This window comes from Typopeltis vanoorti, chromosome 3 (assembly GCF_054136105.1).
Source record: "Typopeltis vanoorti isolate ZY-2024b chromosome 3, IOZ_Tvanoo_1.0, whole genome shotgun sequence".
NCBI lineage: Eukaryota > Metazoa > Arthropoda > Arachnida > Uropygi > Thelyphonidae > Typopeltis > Typopeltis vanoorti.
Genome location: NC_143551.1, coordinates 521,640 through 547,744, shown reverse-complemented (window position 1 = coordinate 547,744; position 26,105 = coordinate 521,640). Strand labels below are relative to the sequence as shown.

Here is a 26,105-nt window from a genome sequence, read left to right as displayed (position 1 = left end):
GCCCATCTATCTAGCTTATTTAAATCCTCTTGCAGGGCTACCACATCTGCGCTATTACTAATAATCCTTCCCAGCTTCGCATCATCCGCAAACAACTGAATATCCCCCTGCAATCCACTGGCAATGTCATTGATATAAAGGTTAAACAATATAGGTCCTAGTACTGAGCCCTGTGGGAATTGTGGCAATTAATTTTGGCATGTTAATTAAATCCCACGTTAAGCAAAACTGTGTTAAGCAAGGGATACCTTTACTTTTTTATATCAACAATACAATGTGCATTCTTTGCAACACCTGGAACTTCATTGGCTACTATCATTTCAAGATCTCAAATCTTATCCACCTTCAGAAGTACAACTCCGCCAATAAGTACATACCCTTATATCTCTGTATCCTCAAGTGTAACATCTTGCATTTTTTAATATTAAAACTGCAACCCCATTTATTTTTCCAAACTGAAAGTCTATTCAAATATTATTATTATTATTATTATTAAGAGAAACCTCCAGGGAGTTAGAGACTCTTAATGGAAGGCCACATACTATACACCAGCTATGATACTTATTCTTGAATTCATTCACACTGCTTGCACTCACAACATCCAATGGCAATCCATTCCAATCACACACCACCCTATGAGAGAAAAATTTAGCCCTCACCCCCCTTATTAGCATCATTCACATTCTTAGCTTCCAAGGATACCCTCTTGTCCTTTCCCCACCCTCCATAAATTGAAATATTCCATCAATTGAAATTCTGTATGACCCTTTCAGAAGTTTATTAGTCTCAATCATATCACCCCCCCCCCTTTCTCATGTTTGCTAGTGTCTGCAGTCTACAAATTCTCAATCTGTCTTCATAAATAATATTGCACAATTCTGATATCATTTTTAACACTCTCCTTTGCACTCTCTCCAATATATCAGAATCACAACAGAAACCAGGAGACCAGACCTGCGCACAATAGTCCAAGTGAGGTCTTATCAAGGCCTTGTAAAGAGACAAAATGACATCCTTATCTTTACATGTGAATGTTCGTTTCAGGCATTGCAATTATCTTTTGAAATGTATTTGAAATCTTTGCCACATGGCTCTTGAACTTCAACTCCCTATCTACTAACACTCCAAGATCCCCAGCCCTCATCAGTTTCTTCTAGCATAATCCCACCGATATAATAAGACACTGGATATCTAATCATGCCGAAGTGAATGACTTTACATTTACTGACAATGAACTAACATCCATTTCCCATTCCCACAGTTCCAGCCTATTCAAATCATTTTGCATGTACTGCATATCAGCAGCATTACTGATTTCCTTGCATATCTTTGCATCATGAGAAAATAGTTGTATGTTGCTTGTTAGATCCTTCCCAGTGTCATTAATGTACAAATTGAATAACAATGGACCAAGCACTGATCCTTGTGATACACCACTAGTTAACTTAAATCTTGCAGACTCACATCCCCCCATATATCACTTTTTGATATCTGTCAGTCAGCCATCCTCTTATCCATGCTAATATTCTATAACTTAAAGCCATATTCTCAAATTTATGCAGTAGTCTACCATGCTGTATTCTGTCAATAGCCTTAGCAAAATCCAAAAGTATCATGGTGCATCCATTTCCCTTGTCACCTTCAAGGGGACATTCTTATAGAATGTGAGCAAGTTGCTAAAACATGACCTTTTCTTAGTAAACCCATGTTGCTCATTGCAAAGTAGAGATTCACTGTCAACCCATTTCTGAATGCGAGCCCTGACCATTTTTTCCAAAATCTTCACCCCCACCACTCCTGAGATACTAATTAGTCGATAGTTGGATACATCGGTCTTTGCACCACCATTATAAAGCAATGGAATTACCATATATTCTTTCCATTCCTGCGGAATCTCCCCTGTTCTGAGACTCATATTAAACAGCCTGGTCAAAGGAATAGCCAGTTGAGTTGAACACTCTTTTAGCACATGTGCTGATATCCTATCAGTCCCTATTGCTGAATTCTTATTCAATTTGTCCAACAGCTCTAATTCCTCTTCCTTATATACCTTCATTTCCTCATCTAGTGAAGAGGTAGCAGTGAGCTCAATGTTGTGTACAAGAAGTAGATAGCTTTTAACAAAATAGGCACTCATTAGTTGAACAACCTCTTCTGTGTCTGTATCCCTCACGACATCTGCACTTAGAAAACGTATTCTTTCATATTCATTCTTTCTTTTATTTGCAGCATATCAATAGAATTCTTGTGGATTGTCTTTAGCTAGCATGCAGAGCCAGTTTCTTTTCATACTCAGACTTTGCTTTCCGTACAACAGTTTTGGTTATTCTAGCCTGCTGCTTATAACTTTCATAACGGACATCATCCTTATGCACAGGTATTCCTTCCACATCATCCTTTTCTTACAAATCTCTTGCTTTGAGAGTGAGAACAGTCAGTGAGTTTTTGGATGTGGTGTGGTGGACTTTGTGTTTCCTGGGAGCGACCTCCCACGATGAGTCTGGATAGACTTGTGTTTCCTAGAAAGGACCTCCCGCGATGAGTCTTTTGACTCCTTGGAGGCCTAAATAATAATAATAATTAATACGAATACACATCCATTAGACTCCTATCCTATTTATTCTACAAACTCTCTGGGACACGTTCTGATATGGCATCATTTAAATATTGTTTAAATGCTTCCCATGCATTGTCAATATTCTTCCCATCCAGCAGCTGATCCCATTCCACTGAACTCACTATACTCCTCAATTGGTCACAATATCCTGCCTTGTAGTTTAGCATGTAACCTTTTCTGAATGGGACATTCATAAACTAAGTCTCTTCCCAAGTGAGTACCCCATGATCACTGTCATCAATCTGAGGCAGAATAGTTACATCTTTAACTGAAATGCCCTCTGACATTATAATTAAATGTAACACTCTTTGACCTTGAGTTCGTTCTGCCATATGCTGCTTGAGGAAGCTGTCTTGCAACTGCTCAATAAATGCAAATTCATCACTAGCAACCGATCCACCAGGTCTGTAATAGCACCCCACTATGTAATTGATCTTGTTAGATTCCCCCTCACACCAGATGGCTTCAAATTCACTAACACATGAAAAACTGTTACTAATATTACAGTCATAGTTCTCAACTCCAACTGGATTCGAGATATTTGATATCGTTAGCAGCACACGCCCCTCTTATCCTATCCTGTCTATCTTTCCTAAAAATACTGTACCCTTGACACTCGATACCAATTAGTATGTCTGATTCTGATAGCTGGGTCTCACTAATGCCTACATTCTGAGGTCCCAACATATTAACCAATTCAACAAACTCTACCACTTTGTTTATGATACTCCTAGCATTTGTATATAGACATAATAAGCTATGTGCATGTTCTTTTGTATACTCTTATCTGCATGACCAGTTGGAAAACTTGCAGATCTCTATTCTTCACTAGTGCCTTATACATGTAGACATCATTGCACCTGCTTGATGGGTCCTAACCAGATGAACACAAAGTCAAAATCATTCTCTCCTCATCCACATTTCCATCACAAAGCTCATTCCCATCGTTAACAGTTATATAACATTGTCACTATTACACTCACATTCTCACCATTCCTCCCTTTATAATTTAGTTTCCCTGACTCTGTGTTAGGTCTCATATCAGTTATTAGTTTTTCTAGACCCCTGATACCAAACACATTCAGGTGTAGGCTGTCCCTCTTATATAAATCCAATCTTCCTTCAAACTCACTCCACACATCCAAAAACTCGCATCGATTCCTTCTACATAGCATACATATTGAATCATAGCTCTTCTTAATTCATTTTTATCATATCAAGGTAAAATACTGACGATCCCTATAGAGAATTAACATCAATACTTCTTCTTTGAGTGCCATATCCTGTCTGAGGTCCGTGACCGCCTTGGCAAATTTTAAGCAATCCTCAGCTGCTCTGAACAGTCCCTAAGAGCTCATGCCAGTCCACTGTCTGATGTGTGCCAGCCAAGATTTTCTTCCTCTTCCTTGTTCTCTTCTTCAATTTATTTTCCCTTTTGTCATCAATTGAAGTATCTTATATTTTTCATTACGAAGTAGGTAACCACGATACAGTTTTCCTTCTTTTTAAGGTATCTAAAAGTTCATGTGATTTCCCCATTTGTTCCAGTATTTCCTGATTGGATGTTTTTTGCTGTCCATGGGATTTTTAACATTCGTCTGTATAACCACATCTCAAAGACTTCAAGTTTTTTTAATGATGTTGTCTTCAAGGTACAAGTTTCTGCACCATACAAAAGTACAGACCATACATAGCATTTAACCATGCGTACACCACACTCTAAATTTAAATTGCCATTACACAGTGTTGATTTCACCAGGAGAAAATTTTTTCCTGCCATTTCAGTTTCAAATTTTTATTTTCATTTCTGGATTCCATTCTTCATTTAACCAGCATCCGAGATATTTAAACTTTCTCGCTTTTTCTATTTGTTTTCAATTTAAAGAAAATGATGAATTAAGAATTAGTTTCTTGCTTATAACCATGAATTTAGTTTTGGTGATATTTATTTTCAATCCCTTTTCACTCTCTTCATTCACTAGTTCCAGAAGATTTTGAAGATTCTGAATATTGTCAGCCAGGAGAGCTGTGTCATCAGCATATCGGATGTTATTGATGATTTCACCATTTACATTAATCCCTCTCTTCCTTTTAAAATTTTTTGAAATATGGCTTCTGAGTATATGTTAAAAAGAAGAGGTGACAGCACACATTCTTGCTTTACTCCTCGTTTGATATTAATGGGATCTGTAATAATGTTATCAACTTAAACAGATGCCTTTTGGTTCCAATATAAGTTTCCAATGATCCTGATGTCTTTACCATCTAATCCAATTCTTTTTAATACTGCAATCATTTTAGAATGTTGGACTTTGTCAAATGGTTTCTCTAAGTCGATGAAGGAAACGAATACTTCCTTGTTTTTGGTCAATACATTTTTGTAATAAGATTTGAGAACAGAAAAGAGCCTCCCATTTCTAAAGCCAAATTGGGTATTCACTGATGGTGTCTTCACATTTTCTGTATATTCTTTTTTGAATTATTTTCAGAAAAAAAATTTGAGAACATAACTCATTAGGCTGATCATTCTATAGTGATTACAAGTTTTTGCATTCATTTGCTTTTTTAGGTAGCACGATGAAAGCCAGTCTTGAGGGATTATGCCTATATCGTAGATCTTATTAAATAGCTTTACTAATATAGTAATGTTGTCACCTTCTAATAACTTTACTATTTCTGCTGATATTCTATCAGGGACTAAGGGTTTACCATTTTTAGTTGAGTTCAGTGCACATTCTACCTCTGATCTTAGAATGCATGGACCTTCCATCTGTTCCTTAATATTTTCTGCATTCTGTCTGTTATCAGTAAAGATAAATTGGGTATCACGGATTCTACACAGTTCACTGATTCTTGTATTTTGTCATCCTTTTGGATATTATTTCTCCCTTTTTTACACTATTTTATACTAATGCTTGGAGTATCCAGAATAAAGGAGATAAATTGGGTGCTGATAACATCAGCCTGGCCAAAGATTATTCAGATCTCTGAGACATTGTTAACAGAAGATGATATAACAGGAATAGAAGTAGCAGGGTACAGCATTTTTGGCAGGATAGGAAGGTAAAATGCGGAGTTGAAGTACTGCTTATGATAAGTGATGACATGTCCTCAAAGAGTGGGGGCTTTGGAACGCAGTGACACAAATGGATTTGAAAGCATATGGTGTGAGGTAGAAGTTGCCAAGACAGGATATTTAGTGGGGTGTTGCTACAAGCCAAGAAACACAGAGTGGGGAGCAGGAGATGCTTAGGCAGTTGCTTGGCAAGTGCAAGAGGAATGATTGTTATGGGAGATTTTAACTACAGCAGTATGAGTTAGGAAGAGGAAAATGCATGTAGTAATAAGGGAATTTTTGGAATTCTTGAGGGACAAATATCTTAGTCAACATGTAATAGATGGAACAAGAGGTTCAAGAGATTTGGACTTGGTCATAGCATCTGAAGAGCTGATAATAACTGAGATGACATCTCTTCCCCCAGTTGGAGAGAGAGAGAGTGACCATAGTTTTGACTTGGACGTTGAATAGACATGCAAGAGTATCAAAGAGATGGGAATGTATGTGGAATTATAAGGCAGGTGATTATAATAGTCTAAGACGTCAACTTGGGGCAGTTCCATGGAGGGTGGAATTGTAAGGCTGGGATATCATATTGGGAAATTGTGAAGAAATATTTGTTAGCAGCAATAGTAAGCTGTATTCTATGAGTGAAGAAGAGGACACAATTTGGTGTAAACTGGATGAAAAAAAATATTAAACAGGAACTACAGATGAAAAAGAGGTTATGGAGGAGATATAAGGAGACAGGTAAAGAGAAGATGCATGAAAAATATAAGACTCAGGTCAATCATTTCTCCTCCTACTGTGGCCAGTAGGAGGAGAAATGATTGTGGAAGAATGACACTGTGAGATAAAAATGGGAATAAAGTGATTGAGGCAGAGGACATACTGGAGTTGTTCAATAAACACTGCATTGGAATATTTCATCCTGGAGAAGTAAGTTTTAATACTAAACAGATAGGGCAGGTTTGAGGTTTAGAAGTGCAAGAGGAAGTGTGTTCCAAATACTGAGTACCCTACCCTGAGTAAAGCTGTGGGACTAGATGGTATTTCACCACGGGTTTTAATGAGAATCTGCTAAAGAACTGACAGCTCCATTGACCTGGCTTTTCAATGAAAGTCACTCTATGGGCAAAGTGCCCAAGGAATGGAAGAAAGATAAGATATTGCCATTGCATAAGGGCAGTAGCAGACTAGAAGTGTCAATTTATAGAGCAGTTTGTGTGTCATCAGTAGTTGTTAAGATCTTGGAGAAATTAGTGAGGGACCATATACAGCATTGGACAGAAGAGGGTAATGTTATCTGTGAGAGTGAACATGGATTTGTGAAGGGGTGCTCTTGCTTCAGTAATATGATTGCTTTTTATAATAAAGTGACAAGAGAAGTTGATGAGGGAAAGGCATATACTGTCATTTTTTTGGAGTTTACAAATGCATTTGACATGGTGCCACATGATAAGCTGATATTTAAGTTGCAGTACATGGGTTTAGATGTCAGGTTAGTCAACTGGATTCAGATTGGCTTTCTGATAGGTATCAGAGAGTTATATATTGTGTGTCAATACCAAGGAAGCAGAATGTTACATGTGAGGTCCCACAGAGCTCAGTACTGGGACCTGCATTGTTTAACCTTTATATCAGTGACATTGTCAATGGATTGCAGGGGGATATTCAGTTGTTTGTAAGTGATGTGAAGCTGGGAAGGGTTATTGGTAATAGTGCAGATGTGGCAGCCTTGCATGATGATTTGAATATACTAGACAGATGGGCAAATAAATGTGGTGTTGGTTTAATGCAGCAAAATGTAGTCTTAAAGTTTGGGATACATCAATGGGAGGCTGCATACTTGACTGGAGGAGCTGTACCAGATGAAGTTGGGAAGACAAGCGATCTGGTGGGTGATGATTGATAGAAAAACTGAAATCAGGGAATATATTGCAAAGGTGGTGAAGGTAACCCTGAGGAGTGCTGCAATACTGAGGACAATTGCCTGCAGAGATAGAAGAGTTATTGTTCCATTGTATTAGATCCTGATCATACTATACTTAGACTATTGTTCTCAAATTTGGTCCCTAGGATTTGAAGGGAATAAATTAATTGTGGAAAGAGTACAGAGGTTGATAACAAAGATGGTTTCAGGCTGTACAATATTAGTTATAAAGATTAACTAAGGGAATTTGGACTGCAGAGTTTGGCAGATAGAAGAAGAAATTATATGATTGAAACTTTTAAACTGTTGAGAGGTGGTGACAGGGTTGACATCTTTCGCTTGATGGAACAGGGGGAAGGAGCGATGACAAGGGGGTCATCCTGGAAGTTACAAAATGAAGCTGTGAGCAAGAACGGTCAATGAGTTCAAGGAGTGGTATGATAGGCTTTGTGTTTCCTAGGAAGGACCTTCCACGGTGAGTCTTTTGACTCCATGGAGGCCTGAATAATAACAATAATCATAATTTTTGTTTCAAATACATAGTTGTTTTATCTTAAATATAGCTGAGGTCTCTTTCGGCTTTTTGTGAAAATTAAAACTATTAAGCTTTTTATGTAGAAATCTTTACATTTTTCATTCATCTTGCCTTTAATAATTTTTTGAGCCGCTTTATATTTTGTTGGAGCATGATTTTTATATGATGTGTGTTGAAGCATGAAATAAAGAATTTTGTCAGTTATCCAATCTTTCTTTTTTACTGCTCTATCAAGACACAAGGTATTGGTTCATTTCTCTATGAAGGCAGATTTTAATTTGTCCAATGATTCATCAACCCTTATATCATCATCATTCTTGATAAGTGCTATCTCTTGATTCAAATCTTGACTCAATTTTTTCTTATCTCTGGGTTTTTTAATTTTCCTAGATCAAACCTTTTTGTTGATGTTTCTTAAGTATAGCTTTCAGTGTGAGTTTTAACTCTGACATCAGCACTATCCTGATAATTCTACCTAACTTTGCATTATCAGCAAACATTAAGATTTGCAGTCAGTCCACATGAAACATCATTAACAAATAAGGGGGGCCCAAGAATAGAACTCTGAGGCATCTTCCTTTTCTGAGCCACTGCTACATCATACACAACTTGCTGGTATCATTCAGACAGCCAATTTCTTATCCACGTGTCTCAAAAAAGGAAGGTGACTAGTGGTGGCCCATCGTTGCTTACCAAATCTCAAAACCTTACAATTTTCAACATTGAACTAACAGTTCCACTTACCTGCCTATTCATGCAATCTACTGAGGTCCTCTTGTAAGACCATAACACCCACTTGACTCTGCATTGCTCTCTCCAGTTTTGCATCATATGCAAACAGCTGCATATCACTAGTTCAACTCATCCCAATATCATTAACATACAAATTGAACAACAATGGCCCTAAAATTGACTCCTGCGGTAAACCACTAGTGACCTTCCTCTTTTGGGATACTGTACCCCCATGTACAACTTTCTGATACCTATTTGACAGCCAGTTACTGATATAACTCAGAAGTCTGTTATCTATTGCCATCTGTTTCAATTTATTTACCAGCTTGTTGTGTGGCAGTCTATCAAAAGCTTTTGCAAAATCCAATTACACAACTACACAGATCTCCCCCTGTCCATGGTATTCATCACCTTGTTATAATACATAAGTAAATTAGTAAAGTGTGATATCCCTTTAACAAAGCTATGCTGATAACCATAGAGAATACTGCTGTTATCAACCCTTTTCTGTACCCTACTTCTCACCAATCTCTCCAGTACCGTTATCACAACCAGGGGCAAATTCTTCATGCTTACAATGCTTGCTGCACAAGCTCATTAATTGATTGAGAAAGAAGTAATATTTATTTATTAATAAATGCATGTTTTTATAAGCATTCCATTTAGGCTTTTATTTTTGTAGACAGAAGACGTCTTAAGCTTGTGTGGCAATAATTGAGCTTTGCATTGTGCATATCGAAGGCCAATGTTTGCTGTTCTAGTCAAAGCTACCTTGGCTTGCTCGGTTGTAGGAGCTTCCAAGTCCTTGCAGCAGCACTGTGATTTCATGCGTGCACATAGCCATTTCACCTTGTCTCACTCTGTTGCTTAAACACAGGCCATATGCAGTCAACGTAGCTCTAGACAGTGAGCTTCAGCCAGCCTTTACAAGTGTGCGTCTTGCTTGGGAACATTAAGTTACAACCAACTTTTTATGACGATGTTATTGACCAGTTCATAAAGAAGAGCTGTAGGGTAGAATTTGAATTCAAGTAGCTAAATTGAAAAAAAAAATAGAATATCATTTGTAAAATAAATGTTGTATTTGTATGATTAAATGTACGTAAATTTCTAAATATATGGTTTTAAATGTCAGTAATTCATTATTCCGCTATTCAGACTTCAATCACACCTCTCACTCCCTGATGATAACAAGAGCAAGCATGAATTTCAAGACCATCATTCTCCCCTGATCACAACTCCAGATGAAGCTCCACATAATATAATTTGAAGCTACAGCCTTATCACCACCTTTATGCAGTGGAACAGTTTAAACCTCTGTCCACTCCCTTGAAACCTGTGCTGTTGCAAGACTTGTTAAACAGGCATGCCAATGTCACTGCCAATTCCCTTGAACACTCCCTTATGACGCATGGTGATATGTCATCAAATCCTATCATTTTATTCACATCAAGTTTATTTATTTCCTCAAATACCTCCTGCTCACTCACAATTAAGCCATCTTCTACTATGTCCTCTATCCTTAAGTTCCTCATGATTCCACCCTGATCAGGATGAAATACCTTTATAAATTGATCACTGAGTACCTCAACAATGTCTTCTATAGCAGTTACCATTCTGCCACTTTCATCCATTAATATCATCTTACCATGATCATTCCAGAGGCAACCGGAAAAGATTGTGGAAAGTATCTATGAAATGCTCCCTATGAGAATAGATCTGAAGATCTATGGGCTTCAAAAACTAGATGATTGATGAAAAAGAGGAGACATGATATAAATGTATAAACTAATAAAGGAGTTTTATAGAATTGACACTGAAGACCGACGATAATTAATGGGTGGCATGGATGTCATAAATAGTTGTGAAAGCTTCATGGAAATAAGTTTAAGGAGTGATTTGATTGGTATTGTTTGAAGAATGGCTGGCATGTGAATGATAGTTTTTGCCCAGTGAGTCTTCTGACTCCACGAAGATACTTTGATTATTATTATTATTGCACCATCTATGGCATTGGCAGACTCATCATGGGAGGTGCATTTAACTGACAATATTTATGACACATATTTATGGCTGACAGTTCTCCATGTAAAAAATCCATTCATCACACTGCTCTTCACCATGCTCTTACATAACTTCTCTCTGGCTCTAACCCTCTCTCCTATTCTTTTTATAATCCTCACTGGATTAATCCAATAAAATTCCCTAACTAACTTTGTCTCTAACATATCACCTCCTTTCCTTCTATTACCAAACTTGTCCTAGAGCGAGGTTGAAGAAAAGACTGAAGAAATCCACATTTCTTCAGTCTCTCTCCACAGGCAGCAATCAGAAACCTAATATTGTCTTAATCACTCTTCTCTGGACCCTCTCCAATGTTTCCTCATCAAGAAAACCAGGTGACCAAATCTAAGCACAGTAATGCAAGTGTGGTCTGATTGGTGCTTTATACAGTGGTACAACCACCTTCTTATCTCTACATGTTAAAGTACTTCGTAATGTAGCAGCACTATGATATGCAGTTTTTGCAACACTTGCAATATGTCCTCTAAACGTCAGTCGACTATCAACCATCACTCCCAAATCTTGAATCTCATCTACTTTCTGCAGTACAACACCATCAATATAGTACAGAGCCTTATATTTTTCCACTGTAAAATGCAACACCTTGCATTTATTAATATTAAAACCACTACCACACTCCTTTGTCAAATTTGAAAAGTCTATTTAAATCTTTCTAAAGGGAATTGACACCAACAGTCATGCTTATAATTCTCCCCAACTTTGCATCATCAGCAAACAACTGAAAATCTCCAGTAAATCAACATGAAATAGTATTTACAAACAAATTAAACAACAGGGACCAAGAACAGAACATTGGGACATGCCACTGGTTACATCTGTTTTTAAAACTCCACTCTATCAAATACAGTTAGTTACTTCCTTGTATCAGTCAGAGAACTAATCACCAATTCATGTAACCAGTATACTATCTATTTCCATCCTCAACAGCTTGTACATCAATTTATCAAATGCTTCTTCAAAGTTCAGGATCATTGTATGTGATTCTCCCTTATCTAATACACTTGTTACCTTAGTATAAAATGGAAGTAAATTACTAAAACAAGACCTACTCTTTACTGACCAACGTAAACAATACTAAGCGCCTCCGTAGCGCAATTGGAAGAACGACTGTACATTGTGCCCTTCAATTGGAATAGGCCTAAGTTCAATTCTCGTCGCGACGGGAGGAATCTTTATCTGGTCGATTTCAATCGAAGGTGAGTTAGCCGATCTCATACGGAGGTAGCAGGGTTTTTTCTCCCGGAAACTCGGGTTTTTCATCCCGCATACATACAAATCTGCCCTTCAGAACACACGCAATTTACAGACAAAAATTACTAGTTGTGGTGGTGTTGGAGTTGGGCGGTAGATGGCGTAGATGGAGATGATTCGTAGTAGAGGTTAGGTGTAGAGACAGTTGTAGATGTCCTCCCACGATGAGTCTTCGGACTCCTTGGAGGTATCAGGAATAATAATAATAATAATAATGTCCATCAAGTCAATCTTGTATTCAATATTTGTAACCAGTCTCTCTAACATCTTGAGTACAACTGCTGTTATACAGACTGTCCTATAATTGGAAACTTCTATCTTAGAGCCATATCTGTGCATTTGTACTATTTTGCCTTCTTTCCACTCTTGAGGAGGAACCTTACCCACTGCAAGACTTTCATTAAATAACCAGGTCAAAGTCATGGTTAACTGTTTGCATTGTTTGAAAAGTCTATTTAAATCTTTCTAAAGGGAATTAACACCAACAGCCATGCTTATAATTCTCCCCAACTTTGCATCATCAGCCTTAAAAATAGATGGTAATATGTCATCCATTAAATTAAAGATGCCAATAAATTATATTTTTTTTTTATCCTTTATCCAAGTGTAAGCAAACAAAGTTTACACATAAAATTACTTACTGGACTACTTGTATATAGAGTCTAATGACTTCACATCAGTTGCCTTTGTATCCCATAATGCAATGCACATATCCGTAAGGATATGTATAATGTTTTCAAAATGCTCTAACCTGTCAATATACTTTTCACATACATTAATGCTCTCCTTCTTTTCATTCACTCTAACAAATCTTTTACATTTTTTTTTCAAATTTCAAAAGTCCACAAATCTTTCAGATTTTTGGGCATAGATGAAACAATTCTCACAATGCATCCAATGGGAAAAATCCTGGCAGAACATGATCTTTATGCTGAAGCTTTCTTTGCCAAAAAAGCATGCTTTCATTTTAGATAAATTATCGACTCTACAAATGTATTATAAATACTATTTTAATTTCCCGACATTTCGACCTTCTTATGTATACTCCAGATGATGACCATAATATGAAAGTCAAAATGTCGGGAAATTAAAATAGTTATTTATAACACTGTTATAGAGTCCATGATTTATCTAAAATGAATGCTGATCACCGTGTAACACTAAAGGGAAAAAAAAAGTATGCTTCTTTATGGATGCCATTTTCAGAAAAGCAGGAGCAGTAGGAACAAACAAGTAGCAAAAATACAAATAAACAAACAAAATTCCAACAACAAAGACTACTGAAAGGCACTTGTATTCAGCATGAAAAAAATTAAGCTCATTTATATGATAAAAATCTACACTGCACACTTTAAAAACACTTTTCTTGGCATAGCTCAAAAATACTGTTGTGTTCACTCGTGACACTGATGATGTGTATGATTATTATATATCATATTTAATATTTGATATTGTATATCAAATTATGATATACAATATAGCAGATATAAGAGATAAGATGTAACATACATGTAAGAGATTATGTAAATGTGTATATATATATATATATATATATACATAGATACTTATTTTTTTCTTTGTTTTTATTTTCATTGAAGGCATTAAAGATGTATCATCAGTTAGTCCCCACCAGTCCTTGGGAGAACTTGGTATGGATTCTTTAATGGCTGTTGAAGTGAAACAGTTTCTGGAAAGGGACTATGATTTAGTGATGTCACCACAAGAACTTCGTCAGATGCATATTCAGGATATTCAGAATCTTGACAGTGAGTCATCTGCACTTGAAACTGAGGATCAAGTTATAACAGAAGCTGGAGATGAGACAATGTTAATGCTCGGTCTTCAAATGCCTACCCAAACTGTTCTTCACATGAATAGTGTCCAGAAAGGAATTCCAATGTTTTTTATACACCCAGTAGAAGGCATAGTGAGCAGGTTAAAAACTCTTGCTCAGTTGCTTCCATGTCCAGTATATGGTTTGCAGTGTACAGAAGAAGTTCCTTTGTCTAGTATGCAGAATATAACTTTATATTACTGGAAGGTGAGAATTTGTAAACATTCAAATCATTGTAGTACAGCATGTTTTTTTTTTTTTTTAAATAAGTATTATAGTCAGTGAGACAATATATTTATGGTCAATACACACTTGCTTACAGCACTTTGTAACTTACAAGAATGTGCTCTTATTTTCTTCTTCTTACCTTTCTTCTACAATATTATTGTTATTAGTACTGAGGAATCTCATTGGAGTCCAAAACCTCATTATGAAGAAGTTCACACTAACCATCACTGATCCAATTCTCCTTTTTATTATTATGATTGGTATTATTATTTACAGCATCTACATGGAATCCAGACACTAATTGCAGGAGACCCAAATCAACCATCGTTTGCACAAATCCTATCATATGTCTCCTTGAATCCATTCATTGTCAGGAAATTCACTGCCAATTCTGGCAATCCATTCCATTCACTCACCACTCAAAAAGTCCAATCACTCACCACTCCAAAATACGTGCAAAAAATTTGGTCCATACATTCCTACGAACCACATTCTTACACAACTTTCATGGATGGTCCCTAGTTCTCTGACTTCTTCTTCTGCAGCTTGTCCTACTTAAGTGGGGTCGCTGTATTTGGTGAGTCTCCTCCACATCCTCCTGTCTTCTTGGTTAGCCTAGTGGCTTTGCGCTTCGCAACCATATGCCTGGGGAAGGAGTGTCCTAGGTTCAATTCCCATCGATGACATGAGGAGCTTAAGGATCTTACTCAGCCATAGCCAAGTTAGCCGGTCTTGGGTGTGGACAGCAGGGTTTTTTTCTGCCAGTTTATCTGTGGTTTTTCATTCTGCAAGCAGGCAAACTGGCCCGTGGACACACATGAATTACAGTCAGGAATACTGAACCCAGCCATAGGCCTGATTCATCAGCAATGCTGGTTCCGCAGCCCAGATAAAATTTGGGGATACTGAGATGGTACAGTACATTCTCGTAAAGGCAACTCACAGCCGCTGTAGCATCATATGATAATTAATTAATTAATTATCCTCAAGTCCTCTTCACCGCCTCCCTCCATCTCTTCTTTGGCTGCCTGAGCTTCCTTCTCCCCTGCACATTCATCTACATGACCTTTCTTCCCACGTATTCATCCTCCCTCCTCATCACATGACCAAACCATCTTAACCTTGCCTCTTGTATCTTCACTCCTAAGTTCGTAACTTTCACTGTTCCCCTCACATAGTTATATCTCAGACAATCCTTTCTGGTCACACCACACATCCACCTAAGCATTCTCATCTCTGATACCTCTACCCTGCTGATGTTATTTTTCCTCAGTTTTTAAATCGATCAGCACCCTCTTATTTCATAGCACTCCAGCCATCTCTCTCTCTCTCTCTCTCTCTAGTTCCTCCATCCTGCTTGTATCCTGCATCCCACTTCCTTCTCAGCCTCTCCATCCTCTTCCACTGTTGAACCTAAGTATCTAAAGTCGCTAATCTTCCTGATGACATTTCCTTCCAGCTCTAGATCAACTCGTGTGGGACATCCTCTGTAATTCTTAGGGTCTTGTACATCCCCCCCCCCCCCTTTACCCTTGTAGATGGGTACAAGAGTACTTTCCCTCCACTGCTCAGGTATATTTTCCTGTTGGCAAATTTTTATGAACAGGTCCCACAGCAGGTCAACTCTCTCTTTCCCCAGTGCCTTCCATGCCTCCACTGGGATCCTGTCAGGGGCCCACCAATTTTCCATTCATCCTCTTCATGGCCTCCTTCATTTCCACTCTACTGATGTTCTGCACCATCCCCTCATAAGGCTGCCCATCTTCTCTGTGAGTCCTTGCATTTTCCTCATTCAAAAGTCCTTCAAAGTATATTCTCCATCTGTTTCTTATATCCACTTCCCTCCATAATACTCTTCCTCCAGAGTCTTTGATCTGCCTCACATGTAAGATATCCTTTGATGCCTTATTTCTACATTTTGCTAATCGATAAATTTTTCTCTGTCCTTCCTTTGTTTCTAATTCATCATAAAGGTCTTGATATGCCATGGCCTTCGCCTGCACCACAAACTCTCTTGGCTTCTTGCTTTTTCTCTCTGTACTCCTCTCTGTCTTCTTCCCTTCTTGACTCGTCCCGCTTCTGCTTTGCCATCACTGCTTCTTGTACATTATTAATTCTCTTACTATTTGTCATATATTGAAAAATTTCATTTGCATCAATTTAATAAAACCTCTTTAATATCTTAAAAGTTTCTATCATGTCCTCTCTTTTCTGCCTATCAAATAAACTTTGTAACCCACAAACTGTCAACGTATCCTCATAGGGAGTATTCCACAGACTGGTCACCATCTTGATCACTTGTCTCTGAATCTTTTCAACCACCTCCTCATTCACAAGAACCCAGGTAACCAATTCTGTGCACTGTAGTCAGGATGTTGCTGAATCATAGCCTTATAATATCCATGGTGTGCCACTTATAATAAGTGGCACACCACTAGAGGGCTACATGGTCTGTGGTGTTTGTAGAGAGAGAGCTCCTAAACAGATAAGTATTATTTTAAGTAATAATTGGTAAATTTGCTTGAATCTTACGTAGTATTATTTACTCTTCGTATCTTAGCGTGTCTGTGTGATTTTTGTGTATTTTCTGAGTTATTTCAATTAAAAATAATTTGATAGATACGATTCTTAGCGGCACATGGCACCGATAAGAAGAAATAAAATGGCTTCCAGATCGCCATCTTTGTCAAAAAATTTTAATATAAAGGATTTTATTCAGTGCACAGTTTTTGAATTTGAAATGTATGCTTTCAGGAGAGCGGTTGGAGTCTGGTTAGACAATGATAGTGGAGTGAATGTGTCCAGAAAGTATAAGGAATGTGAGGATTTAAAGTGTGTTTCAGGTCATGAGAGTGATATCGTTGTTGAAAGTGAGAATGTAGAAAATAGTGATATTTGCGAGGTAGTACCCGATAGCTGTGAGAGTGGCATTGAAAGTGAGAATGAAGGTAAAAATACAGAACGAATGAACGAATTAACAGATAATAAAAATGATGAGACAGATGCAATGAGTGAGATTGCACGGTTACATGGAGCGATACATAGGGAAAATTGGCAGCTGGAGCATTGGCAAAAATGTTTACCGAGCGTACTAACTAATAAACAGCAAAAGTATGATAAGAAAAATAAGAGTATGATAGTGAGTGTAAACAAAATGAAAGAGCGAGTGTTGTACAGAGATTCTCTAGTAAGAGGTGTGATAGATGAGAGTTTGATAAAATTGTACAAACCTGGTGCGAACGTTAAGGATGTAAGCGAGTCAATTAGAATGCAAAAGCAGAGGATGAAAGAACTGATAGTAGTAGCAGGAATGAATGATTTGAAAGGAGACAAAATATCTATGAGAGAGGATTTGAAGGAATTACTTGAGATAGAAAAAGAGAAGAGTGAGAGAGTTAGGATGGTGAGTCTGTTTCCGCAGTATGACAGTGAAAAGTATAGAAGGAGGGCCAAAATTGCTAATGACTTTATGTGCAGATTATACAGGAAGAGTGGTGTGGAATTTGTGGAGTGAGTTTGATGGGAAAAAGGATTTATATGAGATGGATGGTTTACATTTGAATAGATTTGGTGTACGGAGACTTGAAAAGGTGTTGAATGAAGTGGAAGTGGATGTGCTGAATCAGGGCAACTAGAGTTCCTAAGGGGGGTGGGGGGGAAGTAGTTATGCAGACTTTTGGGAGACAGTAGAGTGTATGAATGTGTGTAATATGCCCGAGCGAGTACGAAAGACAACAAATCAGAATGGGATTGTTAGTATAAGGCATCAAAATAGGGATGGGGCAAATGGGCTTCTGCAATTCATGTATACTAATGCCGGAAGTATTAGGAACAAGGAAAAATTTTGCCCTTGGTTGGCACTTCCAGGCCACAGGTTATTGGCATTAGTGAAACATGGCTGACAGAAGATGATATAGCTAGTGGGATTGAATATGAGGGATATGGTGTATTCAGGAGTGAAAAGAGAGAATAAAATGGGGAGAGGAGTGTTATTGATGATAGCTGATGAACTGCAGCCAAGGAGAATAGAAGTTGAACTGCAGGATAGAGAAAAGAGCACATGTGAGGCTATTTGGTGTGAGATTGAGACTAGCAGAACAAAATATACAGTTGGGTGCCGCTATAGACCAGGATGGAATAAGTGGTGGAGATAGTATGCATAAGCAAATAGAAGAAATGAGTGGAAGGAGGGTAATTATTATGGGAGATTTCAACTATGGTAACACTGATTGGAAGGAGGAGAGGACACATGGGAGGAAGGAACTGGATTTTATGCAGTTATTAAGGGATAACTATCTGCGACTGCATGTAATGGAAAACACTAGGAGTCAGAGAGTGCTTGACCTAGTTACTGCATTCGAGAATTTGGCTGTAACAAATATGACCACGTTGCCACCAATTGGTGAGAGTGATCATAGGGTTTTGACTTGGGAGGTAGCTAAAGGTGTGGAATTTAAAATTAATACAGGGTACATGTGGAATTATAGGGCTGGTAAGTATGATAAGCTTAAGAGTGTGATTGGTTCAGTGCCATGGCATCTAAAACTGCGAGGGCTGGATGTTGATAGCGCATGGGAGGCAGTTAAGAAGTGTTTGCAGGAGGCAGTGACTGACTGTATACCTAGAGTCTGAATAATATATCAAGTAGAGTTAAATGGATGAATAACACCATTAAGCTTGAGCTGCATAAAAAGAAACAACTGTGGAGGGAATTTAAGGAGAAAGGTGACCCGGCAGGCACTTGAACTGTATAAAGCACAGTTCAGAAGGGTAACGACTGTGGTAAGAAAAGCAAAAAAGGATTATGAAAGAACATTCGCCATGCAGGCTAAAGAGAATCCTAAACAGTTTTTTTCAATATGTTGCAAGTAAAAGGAAAAATATATATGGCAGAATGATTTTAAAGAATGCCGAGGGTAAGGAGATAACTGAATCATTTGATATAGTTGAGTTATTGAGTGAGCACTTTGCAAGAATATATCATCCAGGTGGTGACATTGCAGAAATGAATGAACCAGTAGATTATACGGGAATTGTGGTGAATGAAGTGGAGGTGAATAGTCTATTACAAAACCTCAATGTCAATACATCTGTGGAATTGGATGGTATATCAGCTCGTGTCATATGTATGTGAAACGGCTAAAGAATTGTCAGTGCTCTTGACCATTTTGTTTAATTTGAGTCTCTGGTCTGGGTTAGTCCCGAGGCGGTGGAGAGAAGGGAAAATAGTTCCACTGAATAAAGGAGGTTCTAAGACTGCTGTTGTAAATTACTGACCGATCAGCATAACAGGAATCGTTATCAAGGTCTTGGAGAAAATAGTCAAGACGAAGATACATTATTGGATAGATGAAAGTGGGATATTGTATGGGGGACAGCATGGTTTTGTGAAGGGTAGATCATGCCTCAGTAACTTGCTCATGTTTTATAACACAGTGACGGCTGAACTGGATAAGGGAAATGGGTTTACAGTGATACTGCTCGAACTTGCTAAGGCCTTTGACAGGATATCATATGGAATTCTAATCAGTAAACTGCAGCATACAGGGATGGATATAGGGTTGGTGAGATGGATAGGAGGGTGGTTGATGGAGAGATATCAGAGAGTGGTTTATTCAGGAGTAGAGTCCAAAAGATGGCCTGTGACTAGTCGTGTGCCGCAGGGTTCTGTTCCTGGACAACTACTGTTCAATTTGTTCATTAACGATATAGGAAAGGATCTGAGAGGAAGTGTTCATTTGTTTGCTGATGATGCAAAGTTGGGTAAAGCAGTAGTGAATGCACAGAATGTCAAAATTTTGCAGGATGATTTGGATAGTTTGAAGGACTGGCTAAGGAGAATGGATGTCAATTTAATGTGGAAAAGTGTAAGTTTATGCATTTTGGGGTAAAAAGATTAGCAGCAGTATATCACATTGGTGGAACCATACTCCAGGAGATTGATGAGGCCAGGGATTTGGGAGTGTTGGTGGATAGGGAGTTGAAGTTTAGTTGGCACATTGCAAAAGTGGCTAAATCAGCTCAGCAAATCACTTGGTTCCTGAAAAATACTTAACAAACAGAGACAAACAGGTTATTCCTCTCTATCGAGCCTTGATAAGACCCCATCTGGACTACTGTGCCCAGATATGGGCGCGTGGGTTTCTTCTTGATGGGGAGGAGGTGGAGGGGATCCAGAGACGAGTGACCAAGATGATAGCAGGTCTATGGAATGAACCTTATGAGAACAGGTTGAAGATTTGTGGGTCGCGGAAATTGGTTGATAGGCAGAAAAGGGGTGATATGATTAAGACATTCAAATTACTGAAGAGTTTCTATAAGATTAATTCAGAAGATATTTTTGAGAATAAGACTGGTGGTCGGAGGACTAGGGGCCATACATGGAAGCTGGGCAAGAGTGTGGTTAGCAAGGGTGTTAGATCTAGGTTTTTTACTTGGAGAGTGGTGAACGAGCAGAATGAGCTGCCAGAGTCTGTTGTCAGTGCCATGACTGTGAATGAGTTCAAGGCGAGATATGAGAGATACTGTGTGAATGTTGAATAGTTGTTCTTGACATGATGTTAGGGCCTCCCTCGATGAGCCTAGGTAATAGAGAGTTGAGTAATGAAGCTGGGAGAGTCATGCTGAATAGTGTAAAGAATGAGTCCATGAATGTGGACTTGAATGAAGTTAAGAGTGGTAAAATATATGGTGATTCTATGATTAAGGGTATGGAGAGTGGTATGCATGAGGAGTGCTTGGCTGATGGGACAATAGAAAGAGTGGCTTTAGCAATAAAGAGAGGGCATGAAGCAGACAAGATGATAGTTATGGTGGGTACGAATGACCTGAGAGGTAGTATAAATCGGGTAGGAAAAGATTTAAGAACATTATTAGATATTGTGAAGAGGAAAAGTGTCAATGGGAGAATAGTGTGTGTGCTGCCTCGTTTTGACAATTACGAGTTAAGTAGACGAGCAATGATAATGAATGATATGATTGCAAGAATGTGCAGAAAAAGAAGTCTGGAGTTTGTTGATGTTTGGAGTGTGTTTGAAGGAAAAAGGGAGTTGTATGCTAGAGATGGACTTCATCTTAACATGGAAGGACATAAGCAATTGAAGAAGTTATTGTTTTCTGAACAGGTTGAAGTTATTGGGCAGGGAAACTAATATTGAAAAGGTTGAGTGTAAGAGAGAGAAACTTTAGCACTGATTGTGTATTTATTGATCCTTATAGGCAGAATAAATTGCAGAAGAGAGGGGATAAAAATCGGCATAGGACTACGGTAGTTAGTGACTTATATATCAGTTCTAAACCCAGTACAAGATCTAGAGGGAATCTGCAATTTTTGTATACCAATGCTAGAAGCATTCGAAATAAGAGAGAAGAATTTTTGGCATTAGTCAGTGAAATCTCACCAAAAGTTGTAGGCATTAGTGAAACTTGGCTGTCAGCAGAAGATGTGGTCACTGGAATTGAATGTGATGGGTACAGTATTTTCAGGGAGGATAGAGAAGATAGAACAGGAGGAGGAGTACTGTTGATGATAGCTGATGTGTTGCAGCCAAAGAAAGTAGTATATCATGATGATAGACATGTGAATGAGAGTTCATTTGAGGCAGTCTGGTGCGAAATAGTGACCAACGCAACCAAATATACAGTTGGATGCTGCTATAGGCCAGGGAGTGCGGGGGGAGATATTGAATTCATGCATCAGTAACTTAGTGCAATGAGTGAAGGCTTAGTGATTATTATGGGGGATTTTAATTATGGTGATATCAGTTGGAAGGAGGAAATATCACGTAGCAAAAAGGAAATGGAGTTCATACATCTTCTACGAGATAATTACTTGAAACAGCACGTAACTGAAGGGACACGTGGTGTGAGAGTTTTGGACCTGGTTATTGGTTCAGAGGTTATACGCATAAGTAAGGTGTCCTCGTTACCTCCAGTTGGTGAAAGCGATCATGTGGTATTGACTTGGGAGGTTGCAAAATCTGTGGATTTTTCTATTAAGAATGGGTATGTACGGAACTACAGGTTAGGCAATTATAACAAGCTTCGGAGTGAGCTTGCAGCCATCCCATGGCAGAACATATTGTAAGGGAAAGATGTTAGCAGTGCTTGGGATAAAATCAGCGGGTATCTGAGGAAAGCAATATCAGATTGTGTCCCCATGGTCAGGAGGTCAAACAAGGCAGGCATTAGATGGATGAGCAGTAGTATCAAGCTTGAACTGCAAAAAAAGAAAATGTTATGGAGAATTTACAAGGAGAAAGGCAATCAGGACACCCATGAGCAGTACAAGGCTCAAGCTAGGAAGGTTACCAGCATAGTAAGAAAAGCTAAATCAGATTATGAGAAGACCTTAGCCAAAGGGATCAAGGGTAATCCCAAAGAGTTCTTCCGCTATGTGGCAAGTAAGAGGAAGAATGACTTTGGAAGGATAACATTAGTGGGTGCTGATGGTATTGAGGTGACAAAATTGAGGTTACTGAGTGATCACTTCTCAAAAGTCTATCACCCAAGTGAGGATATCTCTATACCTATAGCAATACCTAATGTGAGAATTGAAGCTAAAGAATCAGAGGTATTAAATATATTGCGAAACTTAAATGCAAACACTGCGGTAGGCTTAGATGGAATATCAGCTCGGGTGTTGCGTGAATGTGCAAATGAATTGTCAACCCCTCTTACCTGGATATTTAATTTAAGTTTGAACTCTGGTATGGTCCCTAGGGAGTGGAAGTTAGGCAAAGTGGTTCCTTTGCATAAGGGTGTGGCTCTAAAACTGCAGTATTGAATTACAGACCAATCACCATCTCAGGAGTAGTGGTAAAAGTATTGGAAAAGTTGGTTAAAGACAAAATTCAAGAATGGGTGGATCAGGATATGATACTCTATAGAGGCCAACATGGTTTTGTTAAAGGTAGATCCTGCCTTAGCAATCTATTAACTATCCATAATAGAATAACATCAGAGTTGGACAAAGGAACTGGCTACACAGTGGTACTTCTGGATTTTGCTAAGGCTTTTGACAGGATACCCCATAGAACACTGTTACGCAAATTGGAGCAGATGGGAATGGATATTAAATTGGTGATATGGATAGGAGAATGGCTCAGGGAGAGATACCATAAGGTGGTGTATGGAGGAGCCGAGTCCAGAATGAGGCAGGTGACCAGTGGTGTGCCTCAGGGCTCTGTGCTTGGGCCAATGTTGTTTAATTTGTATATAAATGATATAGGAAACGGCTTAAAGGGAGATATTCAGTTGTTTGCTGATGATGCAAAGTTGTGTAGTGCAATAAAAAATCAAGCTGATGTTGAAAGTTTGCAGGAGGATTTAAATAAGCTGGTAAAATGGGCAAAAGAAAATGGATGTCAGTTCAATGTGGAAAAGTGTAAAGTCATGCATTTTGGGATAAAAGATTACCAGCTGTGTACTACATCGATGGAAAGGTACTCCAAGAGATTGATGAGGCTAGGGACTTAGGGGTATTGGTAGATAGGGCGATGAAGTTCAGAGGACACATTGCTAAGGTGTCCAAGATTGCACATAGGATTACTTGGTTGTTGAGGAACACACTGACATCCAGAGATAAAGAGGTTATTATTCCCCTTTATAAAGCATTGATACTTCCACATTTGGATTACTGTGCTCAGGTCTGGTCACCTGGATTCCTTGGAGATGAGGAGGCTGTGGAGAGGGTTCAGAGAAGAGTGACCAAGTTGGTGAGTGATATAAAAAATGCTCCCTACATTGAAAGATTGAGAGCTTGTGGATTGCAGAGATTGGTTGATAGGCGAAGAAGAGGGGATATGATAGAAACATTCAAATTACTAAAAGGTTTTTATAGGATTGATGCAGGGGAAATGTTTCAGCTGTGTGATAGTGATGGAAGAACAAGAGGTCATCTCTGGAAATTAAAGAAGAGTGTGGTTAACAAAGGTGTCAGAACAAGGTTTTTTGCCTGGAGGGTGGTGAATGAGTGGAATTCATTGCCTGACTTAGTTGTGAGCTCTTCGTCTGTAAATGAATTCAAGAAGAGATATGACAGATATTGTTTTGCTAGTTTGGGTCTCCCGCGATGAGTCTACTGACTCCATGGAGATACCCATAATAATAATAATAATAATAATAATATACAAATTAAAGAGTAGTGGCTCAAGTACTAAAACCTGAGGTACTCCACTAGTCGTTATCATTCTCCTAAACTCCACTCCACCATATACTACTCTCTGTTGTCTGTCCGTCAGCCATTCCCCCTATCCATGCTAATAGCTTGGATAAGGGAATCGCTGACGGAGTTTTTGTAATAGTTTTCCATGTGGTATTCTGGCAAATGCCTTGACAAATTCAAGCAGTATCCTAGTGCAGCCATTACATTTATCCAATTCTGCTACCTTTCACCAACTTTTCCAATACTTTAACAACCACTTCCTACATATTAATTAGTCTGTAGTTTGCTACCTGTCTTGGAGCCACCTTTATGTAATGGTACTATCTTACCCTGTTTCCACTCCCTTGGAACCCTACCAGAGATGAGACTTAGATTGAACAACTTTTTCAGAGCAATGACAATTCTCTTGCACATTCACATAGTATGTGGGCTGATATGCCATCCAGTCTCACTGCTGTGTTCACATTCATATTTTTCAGTATGCTGAACACCCGTGTTCATCTACCTCAATGTTGATATGCATCTATAATTAAAATTGAGTTAAATGGGTTGAATAGAGAAATTTTGACTATGGAAATTACTCTAGCGAAAGTAACTAGAACACGATTAAGTATGGGAGAGTCTTTGGTGATTGATGAAATAAATAGTATGGGATTGATTGGGAGTCAACAGAATGAAAGCACAAGAGGTCTAGAAGAAACGAGATCTCATAAGAGTGAGGAATTAAGTTAAAGAGCATTGAGTAATGAAACTGGGAAAGTTATGCTGAATAGCGTAGAAAATCAGGCCGTGAGTGATTCTTGTTTGGACTTGAATGAAGTTATGAGTGGTAAAATATATGGTGATTCTATGATAAAGGGTATGGAGAGTGGTATGCCTGAGCAGTGCTTGGCTGGTGGAACAATAGAGAGAGTGGCTTAAGCAATAAAGAGAGGGCATGATGCAGAAAATATGATAATTATGGTGTGTACAAATGACCTGAGTGGTAGTATTAATCGGATAGCAAAAGAGTTAAGAACATTGTTAGATATCGTCAAGAAGAAAAGTGTCAAAGGGAGGATACTGTGTGTGTTGCCTCGTTTTGACAATTATGAGTTAAGTAGACGAGCGATGATAATGAATGATATGATTGCAAGAACGTGCAACAAAAGAGGTCTGGAATTTATTGATGTCTGGAGTGTTTTTGAAGGCAAAAGAGAGCTGTGTGCAATTGATAGCTTGCATCTGAACATGGAAGGTCATAAGCGATTGAAGAAGTTACTGTTTTCTGAACAAGTTGAAGTAATTGGGCAGGGAAACTAAAATTGAAAAAGTTGAGTGTAAGAGGGAGAAACTTATGCACATATAATTGCTGATCCTTATTCGCAGAATAAATTGCAGAAGAGAGGGGATAAAAATCGGCATGGGACTACTGAAATTAGTGACATGTATATCAGTTCTAAAGCTTGTACAAGAACTAAAAGTAAACTGCAATTTTTGTATACAAATGCAAGAAGCATTTGAAATAAGAGGGAAGAATTTTTGGCATTAGTCAGTGCAATCTGACCAAAAGTTGTAGGCATTAGTGAAACTTGGCTGTCAGTAGAAGATGTTGTTACCAGAATTGAATGTGATGGGTACAGTATTTTCAGGGAGAATAGAGAAGATAGAATGGGGGGGGGGGGGAG

At 38.4% G+C, this 26,105-nt stretch overlaps 1 protein-coding gene across 1 annotated transcript in view; it reads left to right on the top strand.

The window, feature by feature from the left end:
• Window positions 1-26,105, top strand: part of FASN1 (Fatty acid synthase 1) — a 666,286-nt gene that overhangs the window by 598,111 nt on the left and 42,070 nt on the right. The window contains exon 26 of the mRNA XM_090415364.1: window positions 13,810-14,252. Coding sequence (XP_090271490.1) covers window positions 13,810-14,252 — 443 coding nt within the window. The remainder of the gene's footprint in view (window positions 1-13,809; window positions 14,253-26,105) is intronic.